This window comes from Eurytemora carolleeae, unplaced genomic scaffold, assembly GCF_000591075.1.
Source record: "Eurytemora carolleeae unplaced genomic scaffold, Eaff_2.0 scaffold636, whole genome shotgun sequence".
NCBI lineage: Eukaryota > Metazoa > Arthropoda > Copepoda > Calanoida > Temoridae > Eurytemora > Eurytemora carolleeae.
In genome coordinates, this window is record NW_019396671.1 from 173,115 (window position 1) to 192,639 (window position 19,525).

General features: G+C 34.2%; 1 protein-coding gene across 1 annotated transcript in view; it reads left to right on the forward strand.

Annotated features, from left to right (window-relative positions):
* Positions 1-12,976, forward strand: part of LOC111707190 (peroxisomal acyl-coenzyme A oxidase 3) — a 32,333-nt gene extending 19,357 nt beyond the window's left edge. Inside the window, exons 16-27 of the mRNA XM_023480245.1 lie at positions 600-662; positions 4,146-4,193; positions 4,473-4,631; positions 5,625-5,678; positions 5,851-5,980; positions 7,491-7,558; positions 8,854-8,915; positions 10,424-10,514; positions 11,397-11,478; positions 11,866-11,951; positions 12,113-12,196; positions 12,754-12,976. Coding sequence (XP_023336013.1) covers positions 600-662; positions 4,146-4,193; positions 4,473-4,631; positions 5,625-5,678; positions 5,851-5,980; positions 7,491-7,558; positions 8,854-8,915; positions 10,424-10,514; positions 11,397-11,478; positions 11,866-11,951; positions 12,113-12,196; positions 12,754-12,862 — 1,036 coding nt within the window. The 3' untranslated portion in view covers positions 12,863-12,976. The remainder of the gene's footprint in view (positions 1-599; positions 663-4,145; positions 4,194-4,472; positions 4,632-5,624; positions 5,679-5,850; positions 5,981-7,490; positions 7,559-8,853; positions 8,916-10,423; positions 10,515-11,396; positions 11,479-11,865; positions 11,952-12,112; positions 12,197-12,753) is intronic.
* Positions 12,977-19,525: the final 6,549 nt, after the last annotated feature.

The window sequence follows — 19,525 nt, forward strand, 5'->3', positions numbered from 1 at the left end:
CCAGATTCAGGTTCAGGTACAGGTTCAGGTTCAGGTTCAGGTTCAGGTTCAGGTTTAGGTTCAGGTTTAGGTTCAGGTTTAGGTTCAGGTTCAGGTTCAGGTTCAGGTTCAGGTTCAGGTTCAGGTTCAGGTTCAGGTTCAGGTTTAGGTTCAGGTTTAGGTTCAGGTTTAGGTTCAGGTTCAGGTTCAGGTTCAGGTTCAGGTTCAGGTTCAGGTTTAGGTTTAGGTTTAGGTTTAGGTTCAGGTTCAGGTTCAGGTTCAGGTTCAGGTTCAGATTTAGGTTTAGATTTCAGGTTCAAGTTCAAGTTTGGGTTCAGGTTTACGTTTATGTTCAGCTACGTTCATGTTTAGGTTTAGGGTTAGGTTTAGTTTCCCTAAATGTTCAGGTTCAGGCCCATGAAAGATAATTCAAGTCGTATATGACTTTTACTGATTTTTGTTTAATAACATTTCCATTTTTATCAATATTATATTTATTTATATATTTTATGAAGGTATTAGAGTTATTTTTATATTTTCTTTGGTCATAAAACTGGTCTCATATAGACCTCATATACTCAACTTATATTTTATATTCCAATATTTTGACTGTAATCTAGGAAACAGTTTGGACCTGAAGGGGAGGAAGAATGGCCGGTTTTATTTTATCAAACCCAATATAGGTAGGACAATATGAAAATATAGTGGTCAGCGTTTATATTAATATAATAATGACGACTTTTGATTGAAATTTTGATTTCTTCCAAGGGTATACAACAGAGACAAAGGCATTCATGAGTCTTTCACACAAACTCAAATTTTTAAGTTTTTATATCTTTACAACCTGATGGTGTAAACTTCTGATATTTCTAACGTAAATTATTTGGTGTAACATAATATATTGATAATTTAGTGCTTTTTTGGGTATTTTTATTCCTTTTACTTACATTTACATTCGTTTTAAACGTTTCAAAGGATTTGTGTTCATTTTTTTTCATTGAAATGCAGAAACCCAAATGGTTTATATTTTTATGGACGCCATATCTACAGTAGATGTGATTTAAACACTATATCCGACATTTAGCTTCGGGTTTTTACGAAACACTCTGATTTTAAACGTTTGATCCCATGAATTAAATTTGGATTTTTTAAGGCTATTTTTTCATACTACTCTGCAATGCTATCATCGCTGATGAAAAAATCAATTAACGAAATGTTTAATTAAAGGTGAAATCGTTTTCAAATACTTAAGCGTATAGAGCCTCGCGATAGATAAACATCTAGGGATTAAGAGATATTCTTGCATCGTTTCATATCTGCTGATTCTTGAAAAAGGCGATTTATTCATATTTTTTAATTAATTGTACCGTACCGTACCGTATTGTACCGTACCTCATATGAATGATTATTATACAATTTAATAACACTTAAATTAACTAAAGAAATTAGAAAATCACGTTCGAAAATACAAAACTGTTCTATACGTCTAGAAATCTTGGGAAGGGGGGGGGGGCATAACATCACACAATTTAAAAACATGTTAATTTTAGATCTTTTTATTAATTTTTCAAGAATTTGATATTAACTATAGGCTTCCCAGGCACTTTGCCTCATCCCCCCTTCCCATTTATAGGAACTATTTTAAACCCTGTCCACCAAAAAACCATCTCATCAGGAGACATTAATTACTCACCCAAAGTTTAGGCCTTGTCGCCGCCGTTTTGATTTGTTTCTGAAAATATAAAACAAGACAAAATAATATTGTTGTATAATATATATCACGCACCTCTGACCCTTCAGTAAAAGTAAATTTAACCTAAAGTCTAACCGCGTCAACCTGCACCGGCTAGTCATATCGAGTGTCTGCATTATTTACCCAATGACCATGCGATACAGTACAAACTGGGACCGGAAAAGTTGACCCAGCTCGGAAATTCAAATGTATTACGGCTGCCCGTGACATATCTGGTTACTCATATAAGAAGATACTTAAGCAATACCGTATCTGTTAAATGCTACGCGAACTAATTGGTTTAGATTTTATCTTTAATTTGAATGACATATATTCTTTTTCTAATATTTAAAATTGGAAAGAAATTAATGTCACTAGAGACATAATCTCAAGTGACCCTCCAATTTTGATTCCGAACGGTACCTTTTAAATGTTTTAAATCACGTGTTAAGCGATAAAAACGACTCTAACTTATTTTTAATCAGACAGATGTTTGAAATCCTCCATTTCTTGAAATTACATCTACAGTATTTTTAATCATAGAGAATAGAATATATAGAGAGGAATTAAAAGAATCTCTCGGTATGAATTTTGTCGGTCCCTTTCAGCCTAAAAGGGAGTTCAAAGTGTACAAATCATGTAAATGTTCACAAATTATATGCAGTAGAGTACATTAATACAGTATGTTCCCTAGACTATTCATTTCAATTTTGAAATTTTTTAAGCTGTTAAATAAACTTTATAATGAATTAGGTGAATAAAAACATCATTCGATTTATAGTTATAACGGAAAATCATTGTTTGTAAAGTGGAAGGCATAGAGTCTATGTGAAATGATCATTGGTCAATTATGAAACCAGCCTATTTCATTATTTGGTTTTCTTTTAACAATAATTTTAGATTTTCTATAAAATGATATTCCAGGGCCCAACAGGTTATATAGCATAAATATGTGAAGTACACCTGCAGTATGGAAACAGTACAACAAAATGGCCGTTTTACATTTTTTTCTAGTAAATTCCTCTCTATATATTCTATTCTCTATGTTTTTAATATTGCAGTATTAATAACGGTTAAAATCTGAATGGTTGTCTACAAAGTTTCACCCATAGATAAATAAATAAACATAGATAGCTTATGTACACAAAATCACCAAGAATTGTACAGTCCGCGAACTCATACTTCTAGGGGTCAAAGTGTACTTCAATGATAAGCGGGGTGGTTTGGTGTTTTAATGGATTTCATAATTATTAAACCACTCAGGAGTGAATTTTATTTTGAGAACATCAAATTATTTCACTGAGCAATATATCATATTGATGAGAACTGAAGAAGGACATGAGAAGGACTAAACTATAACTTAAATTTTGTCTCTACAGAACTCATGTACACCACAAGTACTAAATGACATAAGAACAGCCAATGTTCACAACTGACCTAGTTTATCTATATAATAGGAATATCTTTAAAACATCTCTGTACATTTATATCTTACAAGATGAAAAATGTCTTCTTATGCGCAATCTATCTTTGTCTATGGTTTCACCCTTTGTGAGCAACCCAGTAGTATTCTGAGGATTTAAATTGTATAAGAAAAAACTTTAAGTTCTGAAATAGTTAACGAACAAAGTTTCCGGAAATGGAGCTGTTTCAGGCGGGAAAACTGGTACCTATGTAATTAATACTTTAGCAAATCCCATAGTTACACCTAGATAAATTATGTTGTACATTGTCTGTAAATCTAAATGCGCTTATCAATAACTATGCAAATCTTGTATTGCGATAAGCCTAATCTAGCTACGTCTGTAAATAACTACGTCAAACCTGTATTGTGATTAGCTTAACTACGTTGCTATATAACGACGCAAACTTTTAATTACGTCTATTAACTTAATCTGTAACCTAGAAATCTAAAAAAACGTCAGTTGTGATAATAGTTCGCTTTGATTAGGGTGTAAGAGTAATTCTTCTTGGTAAGGGAACGAGAAGCGTCCTAAATCACTTTCTTTGAAAGATAGATATAGATTGGGAATTACATCAAGATTTCAGAATGAGTCGTATCCGGATTGATATTGCCTTTGGTATTTTTGTGAAACATGAGTTCCTGATTGAATTGTATCTTTTAAGACAGATACATGAGAACACAGACTGAGTCGTATCCGGATTGATATTGACTATAGTAAAAGTGATGGACCTGGATTGATACATGTTTATAAGCGTTTATAGGAGTAAGGCGTTTACTTCACCTATAGAGTTTCCATAAATGGAACTGTCTGAGCTATACCGACTGTTGTGAGTCTTCTCTAAGGGTTTTGCGTACCTCGTTGTCCAATGTCCATGGATATTGGATATGTTTCGTCTGCTATGAGTGCTGACTTATATTTCATCGAATGCAGGGATGTCTGTTTATGATAATAATAATGATAATGTTTAGAAGACTGATGCCTCATCTGGCAGCTTGCTTTGCTCTCCATCATTTCAGGTATACTTCCTGACAGTTTCATAGATTTATAAAATAATACTATCCTTAACCTATATCCCATATTGGCTATTTTTGTCTAATATTGATGGGGAGAGGGGGGCACCGTGATTTATTTTAACTGTGAGGGGGGGGATTCCTAAAGTAAAATATAATATAATAAAAAGTCCTATAATATTTTCCTGCGATTGCGATCAAAATACTTGTACATTTTCCGTTTATAGAGCACCGTAGCACGACCCTTTTGAACGATCATCTTTAATATTTTCTTGTTATATTTAGCTTAAGTTTGTATGAGGATTTTGTCCGGTTATTGGTGGGACGGATGACAGGAGAGGATGAAGGTATGCTGGCAGATCTAGGAATGGAAATCCATGGGTTGAGTAGTGCAGCTAAACCACTCGCTAGCTGGTCAGCTCAACGTGCTGTCCAAGAAGCCAGGTAGTAAATACTTATAATGCAAGTTACAGTGCTCCAAAATTATATCTTTTATTAAAAACCCACGCTGTTCCTGACGAAAGCTGTGAAATTGGACCGAAGACAGTTTGGCCTATCTAACACTTACTAATTAACTAATAAAACTAATGATTTTAAAATCTTGACTATCGAACTTATTTTATTTCAGTCAGTCCGTGAACGAATGATATCCAAATTGTTCTTTAATCAACGATTTAGAAATCGGCCACAAACTTTATCGTTCACGAACGATTTAAAAACTTTAAACCCTGACCTAACCTAATCTTTTAGTGAAAAAATGTTTTAATGAACAAGCGAATTAGCTAAACGAACGATTTCACCGAACGAAGGATGTCACCGAATGTACGATTTCGCGGAATGAACGCCCAGTTAAAAAACGAACTTAATAGAAAGAAAAATGATCTCAGCTAGTGAACAAATTTAAACTTTTACTAAACGCCTGAAGAAAAAAAACGAGCGCAATGGGTCATTAAAGAACAATGAACAAACCAAGTAAAAAATAAACGAACGCGGCCATCTAGTGAAATCAAACTTAAAATAAAATAAAATGAAATGAAACAAGCTGTAGGCATCATTAAAAAGAAAACGATATTGTCACTTTTCTGAATAATTTGGATGCTTTATCAATTTTCAGGAAAGGAAAATTTAGATTCTATATAATAATGCTTTGTTTCTAAAGCACTTAACAACCCTCTATCTTGTAATTTTTTCAATTAATTTTTACTGTTGCTTCACTTACGATCACGTCGTACATAAATAAATGTTAACAATATGGAATATTGCAAATTTTCATATAAATATTTGTAAATTTTCCTATGTACATATATTAGTAAATTTTTGAGGTCCTACAAAAAATGTCGGTCCCCTCGGTTCAGTCGTAAGTTTGATGTTTATCGGATATAAACACGCCACAAATACATGGATTAATATTTTGAAATCATTTATATTATTTACAAGGGAGGCTTGTGGAGGGCACGGCTATCTTTCTGCAGCAAGATTTGGGAAAATTAGGTAGAATTCAACCTTTATTTATACAGGGTTTCCTCAGGGTTGTATTTTTTCTCGCGGAAAGCAAAACATGTTTTAGGGTATTCCTTCGAATTGGAGGAAATAAATGATTTTTAGTAGAAAATCAAAAAAGTATCAACAATTTATATATATATATTTGTTGTTAATACGTTAGGGATGATAACGATGCAAACTGTACTTATGAAGGAGATAATAATGTTCTCCTACAGCAGACCAGTAACTGGATACTAAACCTTGTAAACAGGAATACAAATACTCCCGCAGGAACACTCTCCTGGTTACAGGTTATATACTAGACCTTCTCCTAGTTACTGGTAATATTCTAGACCTTCTCCTGGTTAAAGGTTATATACTAGATCTTCTCTTGGTTACATGTTATATACTAGACCTTCTCCTAGTTACAGGTTATATACTAGACCTTCTCCTAGCTGCAGGATATATACTAGACCATCTCCTGGTTACAGGTTATATACTAGATCTTCTCCTGGTTACATGTTACATACTAGACTTTCTCCTAGTTACAGGATATATACTAGACCTTCTCCTAGGTACAGAATATATACTAGACCATCTCCTGGTTACAGGTAATATTCTACACATTCTCCTGGTTAAAGGTTATATACTAGATCTTCTCCTGGTTACAGGTTATATACTAGACCTTCTCCTAGTTACAGGTTATATACTAGACCTTCTCCTTACAGATTATATACTAAACAATCTCCTGGTTACAGGTTATATACTAGACCTTCTCCTGGTTACAGGTTATATACTAGACCTTCTCCTAGTTACAGGTTATATACTAGACCTTCTCCAGGTTACAGATTATATACTAAACAATCTCCTGGTTACAGGTTATATACTAGACCTTCTCCTGGTTACAGGTTATATACTAGACCTTCTCCTGGTTACAGGTTATATACTAGACCTTCTCCTGGTTACAGGTTATGTACTAGACCTTCTCCTAGTCACAGGTTATATACTAGATCTTCTCCAGGTTACAGGTTATATACTAGACCATCTCCTGGTTACAGGTTATATACTAGATCTTCTCCTGGTTACAGGATATATACTAGACCTTCTCCTGGTTACATGTTATATACTAGACCTTCTCCTAGTTACAGGTTATATACTAGACCTTCTCCTGGTTACAGGTTATATACTAGATCTTCTCCTGGTTACAGGTTATATACTAGACATTCTCCTGGTTACAGGTTATATACTAGACTTTCTCCTAGTTACATGTTACATACTAGACCTTCTCCTGATTACAGGTTATATACTAGACCTTCTCCTAGTTACAGGATATAAACTAGATCTTCTCCTGGTTACAGGTTATATACTAGACCTTCTCCTGGTTACAGGTTATATACTAGATCTTCTCCTAGTTACATGGTATACACTAGACCTTCTCCTGATTACAGGTTATATACTAGACCTTCTCCTAGTTACAGGACATATACTAGATCTTCTCCAGGTTACAGGTTATATACTAGGCATCTCCTAGTTACAGGATATATACTAGATCTTCTCCTGGTTACAGGATATATACTAGACCTTCTCCTGGTTACAGATTATATACTAGACCTTCTCCTGGTTACATGTTATATAATAAACCTTCTCCTGGTTACAGATTATATACTAGACCTTCTCTAGGTTACAGGTTATACTAACCCTTCTCCTGTTTACAGGTTTTATACTAGACCTTCTCCTGGTTACCTAAAACCTATGTATGTATGTATGTTATATAAACATTGATCCTTGACACTTTGATCCTTAAAATTATTTTGTTTTAAGGATTTCCAGAAAAATACGAGTTTGTCCGAGACAGAATTGAACTCCGACTTTGCACTTCACGCGACTAGGAAAATGAAATACTTAAAAAATTTTTTGGGTTTTTAAATCTAAATAAAGTTTTTTATTGTGGGTTATATCTCTTGTTATCTTTTGTGTTAAAGAATTTAAAATGCAAAAGTATTTAATGTATTCAGTATTCATTGAGTAAAATTCATTGAGTTTTCTATTCAAATCCTAAGTTTGAGAATGTCTTAAGTTTTAACATTTCCATATCTTCTAGAATTAATCTTAATTCAATTTTATTATCTTTATAAGCTGAAGCAGCAAAACTAATTAAAAACTCACAACTTTAGTCGAGTTCTCTTCAGCAAATATTAATGCTTGAATGTTTTTAGGGCAGATTTGTTTCTTACAAAGAGCAATTATTAAATATATAAATTCGGAGAAGACGGAAGATAAGACAGAAGATAAGACGGAAGATAAGACGGAAGATAAGACGGTAGATAAGACGGAAGATAAGACGGAAGATAAGACGGAAGATAAGACGGAAGATAAGACGGATGATAAGACTGTAGATAAGATGGAAGCTAAGACGGATGATAGGACGGAAAAGCAGGATTTTAGAATGAAAAGAAAGGATTTTTAAGATGGAAAGGAAGGATTTTAGGATAGAAAGGTAGGACTAAAGGACTTAAAGAAAGGTTTTGACGGCGGAGAGATAGGATTTTAGAAAGTGTAATGTTATTTTAGAACGGAAAAAATATATATAAGGTTACAGGACGGAAAAATTATATATTAGATTTTAGGACGGAAAGCAAGCATTTTAGGACGAAATGAAGGAAGGTAGGATATTAGGACGGAGAAATATGATTTCATGACAGATAATAGGATTTTAGGACGAAGAAATTAGATTTTGGGACAGATAATAGGATTTTAGGACGGAGAAATATGATTTCAGGACAGATAATAGGATATTAGGACGGAGAAATATGATTTCAGGACAGATAATAGGATTTTAGGACGGAGAAATTAGATTTTGGGATTTAGAGACTAGATTTAGGAATCATTTTAAGGACAATAGGTCGGAGAAAGAGGATTTTTATTCAAAATATATGATTTTTCAGGACGGAAAGTTTAGATTTGAGGACGAATAGTAATAATCTTAGGATAGGTAGCTGAGATAGAATTTGAGGACGGAAAAAACGATTTTAGAACGGAGCGAACGGATTTTAAGGCAAAAACATCGAATTTTAGGACTAAGTCGTTAGATATTTATCAATTTAGTTTTAACCCCTCTTAAACTGAACTGGTCTATATTGATTAATTTTTAAATAATGGGAAAAAATATATTTGATTTGAGCAGGTGTTTGTTGGTCAGCTTGTTAAAGACGACCCAAGAAGAACTAAGCAAACTGAAACTTGAAGGAAAACTATGTATATAAGTATATAAGATATAAATTGCATTTAACCCCCCCCCCCTCTACCTCCTCTATTATAGGTTTCCCGTCCTCTTGAGAGGTTTATTGACAAGGGCAGATATCCTAAATATATTATAGATCTGATGCCCTCTCATGTATTCATGTAGTCAACATCATAACAAGGATTTAAATAAAAAAATTTTATATTAAAAAGTGCTAATGGTTGAAAGAAAGTGATTCTTTGCCACAAACTCAAATTTTCTAATCCCTATATCTTTGCAACCTGATGATGTAAACCTTTGATATTTCAAACGCAGTCTTTTTGATCCAACAGAATTCATAGTTTGACCTACAGGGTTACTCACAAAGAATGAAACTTCAGAGACGATTGTGCGAAATTTACACTGCAACTGTAAACTTATTTGTTTCTTTGCCATATCATTGAATATGCCATTAGATTACCATATCTAAGGAATCTAGGGCAGAATACATAAACTAACCCGGGGACTGTCATATTTCAAGAGTTTCCGGTCGTCTTTACAGTCTCATCCTTTGTGGGTTACCCTGTATCTATGCAAAGAAACAAATTCAACAATTAGCACTTTTGAATAGTTATATATTTTGTCACTTAATTCACTTAAAAGTATATTAATGTTGATGCCATCTTATGTATAATCTGACACTTGATTCTGGGATACTGCTTAACTATAAACCCAACTCATGGGCTTTTAATGCAGAATTGTCAAAAAAGGTTTTACTGAAAAATAATGGCAACACATGTTTTTAAAGAAAATAGAAAATAAGAAAAATAACAAGGTCATCATTGCTGATTTTCTTTTTTATTGGAGAATTAGTGAAACTTTTTTTAATTGGAAATTATTTTGATGGTTCCAACCTTCCCTGGGGTCATGCGAGTTTTTTTTATAAAGAAACAAACCGAAAAGACAAGGCAAATATATATATATATATAAAGACAAAAGTCATTATTTTTTAGTAACACTGTATGTGCTATAGTGGTTCGTAGGATACGTGGAAATACTTTCTATATTCTATTTTTTCAACAATTGATTCTCTGCTCTACTCCTTAAGATTTGAGACATGTCCTTACACGTCATTGAATTCAATTTTACAATTTCTTGTCAATATTTTCAGATTCAGATTTTTATGCATTCACCATATAGACGGACACTGGACAGTCATTGAAAACAAAATATGTTTCACAGGGTTCAGGGCTACCCACAATGAATGATATTTTAGAAACGACTCTAAGGAATTAAATCACTCCCAGGATACCCTTCCACTTATTATTTTTATAGTTTAGTAGAAACCTTCATGTTGTTATAATAAAAGAGATTCAGGTCGTTATTGTAGTCTCATTCTTTGTGGGTAACATTGTATAATGTACATACCTACATGAATAGTTAAGTTTAAACAAATGTATGAATATTTTAGGTCATCATTATAAGGTCTCATTTTTTTAAGGTAACCCTTTACATAAAATACATACTGTAATAGGTTCTGATAAGTTTCTTGTGAGAGGTAATTCACAATTTCATCTAGCGAGAACTCTTTCCTTGGTTTACATTCAAGCAGTAGTTATACAGAGGTTAGTATATTCAAGGTTTACGGAGTATACTAGAGATATATTCCAGGTTTACAGTGTATACTAGAGATCTATTCTAGGTTTACAATGTATACTAGATATATATTCAAGGCTTACGGAGTATACTGGAGATATAATCCAGGTTTACGGAGTATACTAGGGATATATTCCAGGTTTACAGTTTATACTAGAGATATATTCCATGTTTACAGTGTATACTAGAGTTATATTCCAGGTTTACAGTGTAAACTCGAGATATATTCCAGGTTTACAGTGTATACTAGAGATATATTCCAGGTTTACAGTGTAAACTCGAGATATATTTCAGGTTTACAGTGTATACTACAGATATATTCCAGGTTTACGTAGTATACTAGAGATATATTCCAGGTTTACAGTGTATACTACAGATATATTCCAGGTTTACGGAGTATACTAGAGATATATTCCAGGTTTACAGTGTATACTCGAGATATATTCCAAGTTTACAATGTATACTAGAGATATATTCCGGTTTACAGTGTATACTAGAGATATATTCCAGGTTTACGGAGTATACTAGAAATATATTCCAGGTTTACAGTGTATACTCGAGATATATTCCAGGTTTACAGTGTATACTAGAGATATATTCCAGGTTTACGGAGTATACTAGAGATATATTCCAGGTTTACAGTGTATACTACAGATATATTCCAGGTTTACAGTGTATACTCGAGATATATTCCAGGTTTACAGTGTATACTAGAGATATATTCCAGGTTTACAGTGTATACCAGAGATGTATTCCAGGTTTACAGTGTATACTAGAGATGCATTACAGGTTTACAGTGTATACTAGAGATATATTCTATGTTTACAGTGTTTTCTAGGGATATATTCCAGGTTTACGGAGTATACTAGGGATAACCCTGAGTTCTCCGTACTGAATCTGCTCTGTAATCTGTATTCTCTGTGGGTTGTTGAGGTATGAAATCCAAGTCAAACATATTACCATTTAAACTCTCTAAACAGTTAAGTTTACACTTGGGCTCAGCTGCAAGGGTTTTGCCAACCTTAAACTTTTCTTTTCTTTTGGTCAGAGCCTCAAAGGGAACAAGAAATGTTTGCAGATTAAATCCACAAAGTAAAATGATCCTAACTAGTCCTATATGAGTAGTAAAATGATCCTAACTAGTCCTATATGAGTAGAAAAATGATCCTAACTAGTCCTATATGAGCAGTCAGTGAAATAAAAAAATACATTTATAAATAATTTTTTCGATTTTGAAATAAGAAATTAAGTAAGTTTTGTGAGGGTATGCTGAAACACGATTACAGATATTAATTTAAGGACTATTTTTCAATTATTTAGGAGTTGGGTTCAGATCTACTTATCCATGGAGTTATCTCTGGGTCCTGTTTGAGCAAGGTTCGGACCAAGGTTATACAACTCTGCAGGTATAAGATATTAAATGTTTTTATTACATATAAAGATTTACTGTACCATTTTGTTGCCAGTTGAGTTTAGGTCAGTAACAGTTTAAATATACACTTTCAATAAATTGAATTAATTGATTAAATGTGGTACAGATTAATATAGTTCATTCCTTTCTAACCAGGAAATTGGTGCCTGAAGCTATAGCTCTTACTGATGTTCTTGCTCCACCAGACTTTATCATTCAATCCATCCTTGGTCAATCCAGGTATTCAATCCATACTTGATCAATCCAGTTATTCAATCCATCCTTGATCAATCCAGGTATTCAATCCATCATTGCTCAATCCAAGTATTCATTCTCTGATAGATCCAGGTATTCTGTCTGTCTCTGATATATCCAGGTATTCTGTCCGTCTCTGATATATCCAGGTCTCTGTCTGTCTCTGATATATCCAGGTATTCTGTCTGTCTCTGATAAATCCAGGTATTCTGTCCGTCTCGGATATATCCAGGTATTCTGTTTGTCTCTGATAAATCCAGGTATTCTGTCTTTCTCTGATAAATTCAGGTATTCTGTCCGTCTCTTATAAATCCAGGTATTCTGTCTGTCTCTGATATATCCAGGTATTCTGTCTGTCTCTGATATATCCAGGTATTCTGTCTGTCTCTGATAAATCCAGGTATTCTGTCTGTCTCTGATATATCCAGGTATTCTGTCCGTCTCTGATAAATCCTTTAATTTATTCTATTCTCGGTTAATCCAGGCTCTATTGTCCTCCTGATTTAATTTCTTCTTCAAGGTTTTAAACATTACATTTTTAGTGGAAAAGTTTACGAGCTGATGGAGCAATCTTTTTATTCTACTCCTGGTTCATTCTCTACTCCAGACTTCGCTCAACTCTATACAAACAACTATAGAGCTAAACTTTAAAATCTGAGATACAAGCTTCCTCCATAATTGAAAAATTAAACTTTGAACCCAGATACATTTGATGAGATATTTTATGCAAAATAAGATATATTCAGAATAAAAATAGTATTTTTACTATGCATGTTATAAAACGGTCAGGAATTATTTTTTACAGCGAGACCCATACAACTGTGAGATAGTAAGACGACATTTAATCAATCCCGTGTGTATTTGACGTCATAAAGCAAATAGTTTGACCAGTTGCTTTAAAATAAAGTTATTAAGTGAAATGGGGTTGTGTACACCCCACTTCCACTGTTTTATGGGTCCCTCTGTAAGCATGTAGTAATGTCATTAAAACAAAATATCAATTTAAGATCCTGCAAGTTAAACAAAATATACGAGGTGTCCCGAAAAACACTCTTCTTGGTGCGAAGGCTCACGTCATGGATTGGTATATCAATCAGAGTTATGTAGCACAAAAATTGAGAAAGTTCTAACAATTTGAGTTTGCCATTTTGGCTTGATTGAAAATGGTGTACATTCACTATATATACAGTGATAACCAGAAAATTCTGAAATAGGAATAACTCTTGGATTTAAGACATTTTTAAAGAACTCGCCTTATTTGAGACCCTCATAAAATCAGATAACATTAGTTATCTAAGTTCGAAAAATGTATTTAAACAAGATATACATCCCTTTATTGCGTTTTGTTAACAAGCAACCAATTTATTGAGTGTATACATAAATTATTTAAAAATAATTGGATCTATCCTAGCAACATCAATAACTGTTCTCTGTCAACAGAGATGAAGAGAGAAGGGTGCTGCTAGCTGTAAAGAATACGACAGTGTTATTAGAGAGTGGAACAAGGGTGCCATGAACGATAAAACATCAATTAAAATAATCTGCGTACTAATCTACTCCTGTGCAGTACTAATAGTACCACCTATCCCCAATCTATACACATTCACTATCAACTGCCTGGCATACCCTGTCACTATTGCAGTTTCAAGTTTTGTAATCTATTTCCTTAACACCAGATCTGCCTCTAACAAAAACATTATTAACAGAATTCTTGTTCTTATTATAGCAACGCTTATCTTAAAGTCTACACGAGACTTTCTTGTGTCTGCCGTTGCCTGCTTTTGGAATCACCAACTTGTAGAAATCATTGAATCTAATCCAGGTATTATATTCCTCATAGGCAGTAGATACTACAAGATACTATTCGTGTGCCTGGCAAGTGGGTTATCAGCGGGAAGATTTCTACTCTTTACCAACCCTGTCATTTTTCACCGACTACAACCAACTATAGGAGCCATGGTTGTAGGATTTGTGACGCTCTGTGTTGGCTCCCTTGATCTCATTTATATATGGACGGTTTGTGGAGATGATCTGAAAAGATCTAACATGTTGATTCACTTTAGTGTTGAAACAGGAATCGATGAAATTAGAATAGGTAATTCATCCCAAACCTTAGCCAAAGAAGAAGATGAATCACACAAGATCTGCTATGATCTACCAGTTATCCAGCTTGTCATATTGTCAGCTATTTTCATGGAATTGGCTCGTTTCATATATTCTGTCGTAAAGGAATACAAAAAGAAGAAAGCTGGCAAAATTTCACAAAGTCTGCAAAATGGAGGACACTCAGGTTCATTACAAGATGGAGGACACTTAGGTTCATTAGAAAATGGAGGACACTTGGGTTCATTAGAAAATGGAGGACACTCAAGTTCATTACACAAGGTGCAGGACTTAAATGTTGAAGCTGAGAGAATAAAAGATACCCAATCAATCAAAACAGATTCCTCTTTTATGACAGCGACGCCTCGGAAATTGATGAGTCAGGATTGTTTGTCAGACAGAGAAGATCAAGACAATCACAATAATTCCTCTTTAGTGGTTTCTGATAGAAACTTGACAAGAAATCAAGGATCAACTTTGTTGATAAGAGTTCAAGTACATGATGCTCCAACCATCAGAAGGGATCAAGTACATGATGATCCAACCATCAGAAGGGATCAAGTACATGATGATCCAACCATCAGAAGGGGGGATCAAGTACAAGATGATCCAAAAATCAGAAGGGACAAAGTACATGAGGATCCAAACATCAGAAGGGATCAAGTAAATGATGATTCAACCATCAGAAGGGATCAAGTACATGATGATCCAACCATCAGAAGGGATCAAGTACATGATGCTCCAACCATCAGAAGGGATCAAGTAAATGATGATTTAAGCATCAGAAGGGGGGATCAAGTACAAGATGATCCAAAAATCAGAAGGGACAAAGTACATGAGGATCCAAACATCAGAAGGGATCAAGTAAATGATGATTCAACCATAATAAGGGGTGAAGTACATGATGATCCAAGCATCAGAAGGGTTCAAGTACATGATGATCCAACCATCAGAAGGGTTCAAGTACATGATGATACAACCATCAGAAGGGATCAAGTACATGATGCTCCAACCATCAGAAGGGATCAAGTACATGATGATCCAACCATCAGAAGGGATCAAGTACATGATGCTCCAACCATCAGAAGGGATCAAGCACATGATGATCCAACAATCAGAAAGGATCAAGTAAATGATAATTCAACCATCAGAAGGGATCAAGTACATGAGGATACAAACATTAGAAGGGATCAAGTAAATGATGATTCAACCATAATAAGGGGTGATGTACATGATGATCCAGGCATCAGAAGGGATCAAGTAAATGATGATCCAACCATAAGTACTGAAGATGGCATTATAGAAAGAGACGACGCACAAAACCTTTCTGTACTTCAATCAACTGCTAATTCTACGTTGAACAGGAAAAGCATAGAGACTGCTAGTAGAAAGGATAAGAGTCCTGAAAGTTCAACCAATAAAATGACGGATTTTACAAAAGTGATGAGGAACAACTTCAAACAACACTGTCTGAAGACGAGTAGTTTTATAACCATCAATTTTGTTATTGGTTTTATCTACGCAATTTGTCTTTACATATTTCCATCATTTACTAATATTTCACTAATGATGTTCCTCAATAGGTTGAGTACATTTGTTATAATAATTCTAGTGGCGTTATTTGATAAAGACATAATTGAATGTTTTGAACAGAAAATTCTTGTTTATTTTTCATCCTAATTGTAGAAAAATAGAGCTAAAGAATAATTGTTAATGTTGTTAATAATAATGTAAAAACATGTATAATTGATAGTTAAAAATAAAACCTTTTTATTACTATGATATATTAATCAACAAGTACTATATGACAAGTATTGTCCACCAGTAGATCGACCCTAAGAAGTTCTTTTCATCATCTGTATATAGACGAGATGCTACTATCACTGTAAATCCGGTTCATTTCAAGAACCGGGCTTACTTTTAACCAGCTAGAGCAATCTGTACAGAACAATTAGAGAGGTTCATTTTAAGAAACAGGCAAAGAGAATAGAATATATTAGAGTGGAATTTAGTAGAAAAAAGTGTAAAACGGCCATTTTGTTGTACTGTTTCCATACTGCAGGTGTACTTCACATATTTTTGGTATATAACCTGTTGGGCCTTGGAACATCATTTTATAGAAAATCTAAAATTAATATTAAAAGAAAACCAAATTATGAAATAGGCTGGTTTCATAATTGACCAATGACCATTTCACTATGCCTTTCACTTTACAAACGATGATTTTCCGTTATAGCTATAAATCAAATGATGTTTTTTATTCACCTAATTAATTTTATAAAGTTTATTTAACAGCTTTAAAAAATTCGAAATTGAAATGGATAGTCTAGGGAACATACTGTATTAATGTACTCTACTGCATATAATTTGTGAACATTTACACGATTTGTACACTTTGAACTCCCTTTCAGGCTGAAAGGGACTGAAAAAATTCATACCTAGGGATTGTTTAAATTCCACTCTCATATATATTCTGTTCTCTTTGGAATCAGGCTTACTTTTAACTCTCATATATATTCTGTTCTCTTTGGAATCAGGCTTACTTTTAACTCTCATATATATTCTGTTCTCTTTGGAATCAGGCTTACTTTATACCAGCTATAGCAATTTGTAAAGTACAATTAGAGAGGTTCATTTTAAGAATCGGGCTTACTTTTAACCAGCCAGAGCAATCTGTACAATACAGTTAAAAAGGTTCAATTCAAGAACAGGGCTTACTATTAACCAGCTAGAGCAATCTGTACAGTACAATGAGAGAGGTTCATTTCAAGAATCAGGCTTACTTTTAACCAGCTAGAGCAATCTGTAAGAGAGGTTCATTTCAAGAATCAGGCTTACTTTTAACCAGCTAGAGCAATCTGTATAGTACAATTAGAGAGGTTCATTTCAAGAATCAGGCTTACTTTCAACCAGCTAGAGCAATCTGTACAGTACAATGAGAGAGGTTCATTTCAAGAATCAGGCTTACTTTTAACCAGCTAGAGCAATCTGTACAGTACAATTAGAGAGGTTCATTTCAAGAATCAGGCTTACTTTCAACCAGCTAGAGCAATCTGTACAGTACAATGAGAGAGGTTCATTTCAAGAATCGGGCTCACTTTTAACCAGCTAGAGCAATCTGTACAGTAAAATTAGAGAGGTTCATTTTAAGAATCAGGCTTACTTTTAACCAGCTAGAGCAATCTGTACAGTACAATGAGAGAGGTTCATTTCAAGAATCGGGCTTACTTTTAACCAGCTAGAGCAATCTGTACATTACAATGAGAGAGGTTCATTTTAAGAATCAGGCTTACTTTTAACCAGCTAGAGCAATCTGTATAGTACAATTAGAGACTATGTCAGGCAAACCGGGACGGAACGCCATCGAATGATCCTCTTCTATTGGAATTTATGTGCTATACATTTACACTCCGGTTTTTATTTGCATTAAGATTCTGGCAAATTACGTTCCTTAGAAATGATAAGAAGTTCATTTTTTGCATTTTGATACATTTAATTCTGGCATAGTTTGTAAGAGTGTAAAACAATCTAGTTGAATCAAGTTCTGTTTGCTAGGAGCTAGGTGTTTACGTAAACAAACTAGTTGAATCCAGTTCTGTTTGCTGGGAGCTAGGTGTTTACGTAAACAAACTAGTTGAATTCAGTTCTGTTTGCTGGGAGCTAGGTGTTTACGTAAACAAACTAGTTGAATTCAGTTCTGTTTGCTGGGAGCTAGGTGTTTACATAAAATGCTTAGATAGAGAGTGTGAGAGAAAAATGTAATACTCTCTCAGATTGATGAAGAGAAAGGTAAAAAGATTAAGCTTTGAATGAACTTTAAGAATATTTTTACTCGTATAGTAGAACAAGAAAATGCAAAGTAAACTATTTGGAGATAGTTCATTCTAGGCAAATGAAACAATATTCATATATTTGGAATTACTGGTAAAATTTTGCGACCTTTAAACCTCTCTAATTTTGTTTTTACATTCAAAAGTAAGGAAAAAAAACTTTTGCATTTAAGGATTTCAAAATTTTTCCACAACACTATAAATCCTAAAAGATAGAAAACTTTTTAACTATTTTTATCAAACTGTTCCGGCCATATAACTACATTAACTACACAAACTTGGAGTTCTTTCTTACAGAGAAATAATTAAATGAAACTGGTAAATTCTTGAACGTTCGATGTTGGCTTTTTTTTAAATTTGAGGATCACTGCTTGATCCTTTAATTAAGGGATCACTGCTTGATCCCTTAATTAAGGCTACTTCTGTAAGGTATCATCATCACAGTTTATTGAAGTTCAAGAGTTCAAGAGCTGGCAGCTGTTGATCAAGTGACACAAGCTATCGTCAGCTGATTAAGTCGGGTCTAAAATGAAGCTTTAAACCTGGGTCTGGCGAACTCAGATTGGACTTAATTGTTGGTTCCGGCTGAAGAGGAAACGAACTCTAAACTCAAAACTTATGCAACCTCCAAATTAACGCATATTGAAATAAAAATAATTAAGATTATTGCAATTATGACGCAGCGTTCGGTCACCTGTCCTGTGAGTCCTGTCATAGCCTGATCGTCCGGCTTTACTTGCTGGTCAGCCCGGAAATTGTATTAAAGATATCTGATGGAATTGTTAAATCGCTCAAACATCAATTTGGAGGAATAAGGTGGCAAAGATCAATGCAATGAAATAGTTAGGGTAGGGATGTTTACTATTGGACGGTAGGGGGGGGGGGGGGCAAGTTTAAAAGGAGTATGGGGGGAAAGAATAAGGGGAGTTTGCTAGTAAATGTACATATTTACAAGAAAGGGGATAAATCTATATTCCACAAGTGTGCAGAACCCTTGAAGGAGAAAACCAATAATAAAATATATCCCCCCCTCAACCCTTCAACTAGCTCCCTTCAACCCTCCTCCCCCGCACCCTTTCAACCTTCTCACAGAACCCCCTCACCCCCTGAGCCACTCATCCCATTCTCCTCCCTCTATTTTGTGTGTGCCTTTGTAACACTCTCGTTGGTATTTTTTCCTATTCTGACAATCTAAAATACAGTTTGTAAATCTGAACATCAAATTTTCTTGATAACTGCATTCTAGAAATATATTTCGGCAATGATTCTTGAAATATATTGCGGCATAATTATTATGATTCTTGAAATATATATTGCGGCATAAGTATGATTCTTGGATTATGTTGCGGCATAAGTATAATTCTTGAAATATGTTGCGGCA